The sequence below is a fragment of the Hipposideros armiger genome, unplaced genomic scaffold (genome assembly GCF_001890085.2).
Source record: "Hipposideros armiger isolate ML-2016 unplaced genomic scaffold, ASM189008v1 scaffold_86, whole genome shotgun sequence".
NCBI classification, from domain to species: domain Eukaryota; kingdom Metazoa; phylum Chordata; class Mammalia; order Chiroptera; family Hipposideridae; genus Hipposideros; species Hipposideros armiger.
Genome location: NW_017731436.1, coordinates 2,373,136 through 2,380,658, shown reverse-complemented (window position 1 = coordinate 2,380,658; position 7,523 = coordinate 2,373,136). Strand labels below are relative to the sequence as shown.

General features: G+C 35.8%; 1 protein-coding gene across 1 annotated transcript in view; it reads right to left on the bottom strand.

Annotated features, from left to right (window-relative positions):
• NOX3 (NADPH oxidase 3) overlaps positions 1-2,747 on the bottom strand; it is a 65,406-nt gene extending 62,659 nt beyond the window's left edge. The window contains exons 1-4 of the mRNA XM_019644163.1: positions 2,700-2,747; positions 1,967-2,062; positions 1,749-1,859; positions 706-790 (exon numbers count right to left, since the gene is read on the bottom strand). Coding sequence (XP_019499708.1) covers positions 706-790; positions 1,749-1,859; positions 1,967-2,062; positions 2,700-2,747 — 340 coding nt within the window. The remainder of the gene's footprint in view (positions 1-705; positions 791-1,748; positions 1,860-1,966; positions 2,063-2,699) is intronic.
• Between the last annotated feature and the right edge of the window lie 4,776 nt (positions 2,748-7,523).

Here is a 7,523-nt window from a genome sequence, read left to right as displayed (position 1 = left end):
TTTGAGGGAAACAGTCCCTAATCATAACTCTTTGTTGCTCAGACAGTGTTTCATTTCAATGTATTTTTTTGTCCAACAAAACCACAAGTTCATTGGTTATTGCCCCTCTACTTCTTCTCTAGAGCTTGACCTTGGCCTTGGATATTAATTTCTAGTGCCTTTCTCTTGAATTCCCTTGTTTTCTAATTCAAGAAATAACAATAACACTTTATATGCCTATAAAGCTTCATATCTTTTCAAGATACTTCTACGTCCACTAGCTCAAAACTATTCAGAACCTTGATCTTGCTTTTCATTTTTATTTTCACTGCCCATGATACCATTTGATAATCATTTTTCCTACAACTGTGAATGAGATTTTGAATATGGATCAATTTTATTTCTGATGTGAATTATATTAAATAACAAAGTGTTTATTTTTCAAGTAGGTATGTATCATTATATTATCAAAAGGCTTAATTATCCACGGATGAAAATTAAGTTTCATAAACTTTTCTTTGAAAAATTGAAGGCTTGGTAGAGAAAACTGCATGAATATAAGTCAGAAATTGAAAAATTCATTTATATAAGGTTTATGTAGTCAGACGGAAGGCAAAGATTTCTTTTACCTAGGGGTGAGTCTTTGGTGAGAGGAAATGAACAAAACTATAAAGGTAAACATTAGGTACTGTAAAACACACCAGGCAATGAATCATAAGCACTTACTTGCATTAACGGCTATTCCATAGGCGACCAGTTTGTGGAATTTGAGGTTTTTGTCTAATTGTCTTCTCCATGGTCCTCTGCAGCACTAGAGGAGCAAAAATAAAAGTCTTGGCTAGGGACAAATCATAGCGATGACAGTGTCATGAGAGTTAAGAGGGCAGGACTAGTGCTCTGCCTCTAAATTACTGAAGGTGGGGCTATGCGACACAAAAATTAGTGGCCATTCATTAGTCTAACAGGCAAAACCAAACTGTTATTACTGGCTTTTCTGAAACTTCAACACAATAAAAATGATTGAGTTAGTAGTACCCTGGCTGTAAGTCGGGAATGAACCTGCTAATATCCATGCTTCAGCTTATTTGGCAAAGGAAGATAACCATCATCATCATTGATGTTGTTTATAGTCTATAAATTATTCCTCGTTACACAAAGCAAGGCATTATAGTCATATCTAAATATTTATAAAGTTATGATGAGCATATAATAATTTTGTTTACTAAAGATTATTGAAGGTCTCATTTTTCTGTGCAGAACATTTACTCTGTTTAGCAGGAGACACACATAAGTACCCAACACAGCGAAATCAATATAACTAGGAAAGATTCCATTTTGTCTGGTAGGGGTTAAAATCTACATACTACAATCTGTGTGCTGTGATTGTGCTTTCTGGGGCTGAGAACTCAGAGCAATGTTTCCATAGTGGCATTTGGCTCAGCGCATATTTGTCTCCTTTCAATTGGAAATGGTAGTAGTTCAAACTGTTATAATACTCCCACTTTCATGAGTCAGGTCAATTTTATTAGCTCTATTTTTCAAATGGAGCAAATGCATCAGAGGAGTCCAATGGCAGAAGCAAAAGTCAAGTCAGATGTACCAATTTCTGATTTTCATCTTTAGCCTTCATGTTCTCACTTACAAAGAAGCAAACCTTAATCTAAATACAATTATTGGGAATTTCATAGTAAAGTACACCTCTGTTTTCAATGGTACTTACATCAGTACGTCATAACAACTGATGTTATTTCAAATAATTTAGTACTTACGATACTTGCTCCTCTTATAAATGAAATGAGGTTTCGACTGATTGGTAGTAGAATTAGCATGCAGTTAAAATTCAGGCAGACTGCAGATGCTCTTGCCCAAGCCAGTGTTGACTGTTCGTATGTAAAGATACGAGAAAGAGATACAGTGAAAACCAGAAAGCTGGGCCAATAGAATGCATTTTGTTTTCAGAAATGATAAAGTCACCAACCCTACTTACACCCAGAAGCACTCGTGTATAAAAGAAAGACTCTTCTGCTGCATACCAACAGAATGTGTCGATAAACAGATATACGTTAACTCCCAACCAGGAGAGCTAGAATAGAATGAAAAGAGAGCCAATCAATGCTGTCTTCAACCTTTTCTTCTTTTCAGAATCACTTGGGGTTCTCCTTGTGGCCCAGTTCAAGTGAAATGAGCGTCTTGATATTAATCAGAATTACACCATATCATTATTTTATTGGCTGGTTCTTAACAGTAATTATATTGGTAAGAAATTTCTACCTTTATACAAAAGATTTTTAACACACATGGGCATTCTTTACAGAATTTTATGAAAAGCATAAAACCCTCTTAATCAACATTGCTATGATGTTTTAAGTCAATGGTGTCAAGAAGGAAGAAATCTTTAAAAACAACTCAGAAAGCACTCTAGAAAAATTCCAATCTCACAGCCTAATTCAAAGACTTCATTTGATTTAGAGAAACATTCATACATTATGCAAAATCAAACTACTTGACTTTAAAAATAATTTTAAAAAACTCAATTGGAAAACAACTTTATATGATTCTGTAAGGATAAATTAAATATAGCTACTGAATGTTTTCTAACAAGTTATAGTTTTTTAACCAGGGTAATACTTGAAGCTATTTAGCATTCCTATCCAAGTTATCTTAAAAATTAAAGACTATTCAATATGTATTTAAAGTTGAATAACAAAAACAAAACTTACTGCTAACATGACAGAGATACTCTCATTCAACATCCAGCACCCCATCATGACAGCTTTGTTCTCTTGCTGTTGGCAAATTATTCTTTCATTCACCTGAGTAGTATCCTTCGCAAGGGCTCCTCTGCTAAATTATTTTGTCTTAGGAAGCACCTACTGGGAGCAGCTCTCGAGGAATTTCTAATTAAGGACTTCTTGCCAAAGGCACATCACCAAACTGACATGCCTCATGACCTGGGTGAATACAAGGCAGGTCTCTGACTAATGATTCCTTTCTTCAAAGATCTCATAAGGAAAGAAAGCTCATTTTATTAAATTATCCCCATGTACTTTATACCTCATTCATTTTCTACATGATTGAAGTCAAGATGATAATAAGTCTTTATGTAAATATGAGAAATAACCTAACTGCTGAATGTTAGATAGAGCAAAACACTTCACAAGAGCTTTCTCTACTTTGTTTTTCTTCTTCTTTACTTCCCTCGCCCCTTTTAAAAGCTCTTTTAAAAGATATAGAGTGGCGAGTAAGTAAATATGAGTGAAACAATCTTTCAGAAGATGGTGAAGAAAAAGATCTTTAAAAACATCACGTACAGGAGAACTCTCAAATCTAACAGTATGACTATAAAGAATAAAGCGATTGTTTTTGTGGGATTGATGAAATAAATCCTATTTTTTCCTAATCCCGCTGGGTGCACCCATGAGGTGAACGAGGATATTCCTTTGTGCTTAGTGATCCCAGGAGTGGCCGTCCATGAACCTGGCCGTTCTCTGAGTTCATGTAACACAGCGATTAACTACAATAACTGTGACCACTCAGGTAGGCAAAGTGGTCCCGATTGAAGCAGTTTTCCGGCTGGTTCTAGCCCAAATGTTTTATTGAAAATTTTCAGACAATTAAGAAAATAGAAGGACATTTGAATTATTTGAATAATTGCTACGCTTTCTAGGTCCTTGTGGTGAATCTGTTTAGTTGTTCATAAGAGTGCAACATTTTCAAAAACCTGGTAAGAATAATAGTTGGGTATTTATTGACCTAAATCATCTTCATCATCATCATCATCATCATCATCATCCTAAATCTTCAATAAATAATCCAGGTACTATGTTAAGAACATTTCAAGTATTGTCCAATTAAATCACACAGTGAGTCTGTGAGGTAGGTATTGTAGGCCCCATTACACAAGTGTGGAAACAGACCCTATGATGTAACTTGCAGTAGGAACAGTTGGGACATGAACTCAGTTCTCCCTAACTTAAGCATCTTCATTTTAAATACTACCTTATACTGCATATTTTATGAAATATTAATATATGGATTTGTGCATCAAACATACCTCGCATACAGATATTAATGTCATGCCTGTAAATTGGACACATTATAGGAATGCATTTAATTTAATTTATTTATTGCAAATATATGTGTTGTTATCTGTGATTAATTATGCTATTTCTACATGATTCCAATATAAAACCGAATAAAGTTATCCCACTATATGAGATGTTTTTTATTTTTTATATAAAAAGATGTCATTAACATCTTGGGGCCTTGCTGACACAAGGCAGGGACTGCTGCTTCTAGGATCAGCTAATTCTTAGTGATAGCAAACAACTTGCATGAGAACACATCTGTGATGTGCAAACAAGCCAACCCAGAGCCCGTACCGCCAATCACCTCCTTTATCAAGCTTTCACATACCAGTTCAACATGCTGTCTACCCTGTGTCACCCCAAGGCCAGGTACAGGACAACTAGGGAGGACCCCTCCAGCCCAGAGCCTACTGAATTTCTTTAAACTATTCAATCTGAAGCTTGTTCAGCTTGCCATCCTATCTTGCTCATTCTTTCCTGCAAAAACCGCCATAAAGGCTCTGGCCCATGCTCTCCCCTTTGCTCCTTCTGCCTCCTGACTGACCCTGGTGCTTCCCAGTGTGGCCCTGCGTGGTGTGGTGTGTCCCCTCCTCTAGGGAACTATAGGTAAAAACTCTTCTTTCTAGGCAGATGTCTCCATGTCTACCATCTTACCACACTCGAGGAGAACAAATTCCAGGTACATTTTTAAGACACCTATATTTCTAACCATTTTGAACTTCGGTATTACAGGTTAAGCATTTTGACGAATGGTTGAGCTTCCTACTTGTCATCAGCCCTGACTGTGTTAGCACTTTTGAGCCTTATTTTCCATATTTGTTTAATGGGGGCTAATTGTAATATCTGCCTCACAAAGCCAATCCCATTCCTCCTTCACCACCACTTCCCCTAAGACACACACACATACACCCACACACTCATAAACACATGTATGCACACCCACACACGAGAGGATGCCTCTTAGATTTGCCAATAAAAATTTAGCAAATTTTGTTTTCTTTAGAAAAGGACATTTTTTTTAAAGGAAATCTCCCTTTAGAAATATATATATATAAGTACAGGTATTTTGGAAGAATTAGCCTGAGGTTAGAGTGCAGTCAGTGAAATATCTTCAGTTGCTTCTTTAACAGTGAGTGATATAAAGATGTAAAGCCTTCATATTCATTTCTTTAAGCCAATAATCTTCCATGATGAAATGATTTGTTATTTCTGAAGTGTTTAGGATTTACATATCTTAGAGGCCTTATTCAGTTGGGTTATAAAAATTAATTCAGAGAGAATGCACCTAGAATTTTATACTATCTTTTCTAGTTTAGATTCAGTGAGCGTAAGGGAGAGTTGGAATTTGCTCGCCTTCTGTGCTCTTCACACAGCGTTACAAATGAGAGGCATATATTGCTGAATAATAATGTGTGGTCACATTTTTTGTTGTTGTTAATTGCTTAGAATAGTCCCAGCGGTAAAGATAAAATGTAAAGGCTTAGGTTCAAAAACATATCTTTGTATGCTCTATTCTTATTTCTTAAATGTGTTTATTCCTCATTTTGAATATGTAAAGATACATTGTGTTAAAGTATAGCTATTTTTCATTTATAGTGTATAAAAATGGTTCATTGTTGTATTATGGAAGTATAACTCATGACTTAACTTCAGCATTTTTCTTCATAGATTTTATTTTTGTAGAACTTGCATGATATTTAGTTGACTCATAGAAAAAGGTGAACTTCAAATTATATTCAAATTCATTCAGAGCTCAGTATTTTTGTGCAGCTGATAGACATACCTTTTCTTCTCAACTGTTTTATTTTCCCACTTACGAATAATCTGATGAGCCACTGATTGGTTTACAATATTTCAATCAGACTTCATAAAACTCAAGATAGAATTGGACCAACTTCATAGCACTGCCTCTAAAGAGAGAGGAAATTGTACAAAATCTATTCAAACGGTATAATTGCTCGGAATTTGATCGAGTCTCAACTAATTGTTTTCATTGCTCATAGGCAGTGCTCATTTTATTCCTCAGAATTTTCTCAGAACAAATGCAGTGAAATGTGCGTGGCTTGTTTCCAAGGCGGGTAGTCCTTCTTAATCAAATGGGTGTGTTCATTGGCCCTTCCAACAAACCCACAAAAAATGATGTGGGCCTTTTTCCTTGTAAAGATCGCCAATATCAAACTTTCTATAATGAGAAAAGTAGGAGGGAAACAGAACAAAGATGTTTAGGAAGGCAGGTTAATTGCCTGTGTATATGAGCACAAACTACACTGCCCAAGCTACATTCCTGGATTCGATTTGCTCTATTACATTTTTAGTCCTTTTTAGTTTCTTAGTTAAACAGTTGACCCAACAAAGAAACAGTTTGATCCTCAAGGGCAAGATTGATCATCTAGTAGAGTTTGCTGCTGCATACTAAAATCTAAGTTCCCTGTAGATATAGCAGAGTTCACAGAGTATAAAAAGAACATTGCCAAATTTTCCTCTTCTAAGCATTAAACATGTTTTTGCCTTTTCCTAAAAGCATTTATAAACATCTAAGTATTACACTGAAAAGAGATGACTAAAATAAAGAAAACATACAAACACATAAAATTTCAAATTCTTAACTTGGTTATTTTGAGGAGTATGTGTTGTGATAATTATGTGTATGTATTAGATGCATTATATGTTGGATGAATTCCATTTTTTTAAAAGAAAATCAAGATAAAAGACAAAAGTTAAGAAAGTCCATATATTAAAAGACATCTGATCTAAAAATAAAATTTAATTATGCATATCACCAATACCGTACCTTTTGCTGAATTAAATATAGCATAATTTTATTTCAGGAAACATCATGCTCTCTTAATATCATTTTAAAATGGCTTGTATCATAAATTCAGTGAACATTATCTGGCTCATGCTTTTTCCCCCCACCTACGGCATAGGTCTTTCATTTACCCAACTTTCATATTTTTAAATGAATACTCACTGAGACCACCGCATGCATCGCATGATGCCTGGCACATTGGTTGTTAGTAGTCTGGATTCCTTTATTTAGATGCTTGCAATGAATGTAGTAAGGAGGCAACAGGTACACGCGCAACAACTAAAGACTTTTTCGGAGGTGAGTGTGTCCTGGAGTGTCAGAGGTTGTATATCTGAAGGAGGCTAAAGCACAGAGGCACATGGGTGAGGGATTTAGTCTAGGGAGAATTCTCTCCAGAAGTGGATCAGGCCAGGCTTTGTGAAAAATTATATAGTGTGGAGAAGAGGAGGAGAAAATACGCTTGAGTATCTGTGTCTCTCAAAAAGTCACTTGGATAAGCTCTCCAAACATCAAACAGCACGCAGAAACACTCCTGTGGTCACCTGTGGTCTGGTGTGTCAGCCCAGAGGGCTTGCATGCTTCGTTTGCTTCCTTTCCTCCTCCTTCATCTTCCTCCTTGCTCATATACGTTTGCAGCACATGTCTTC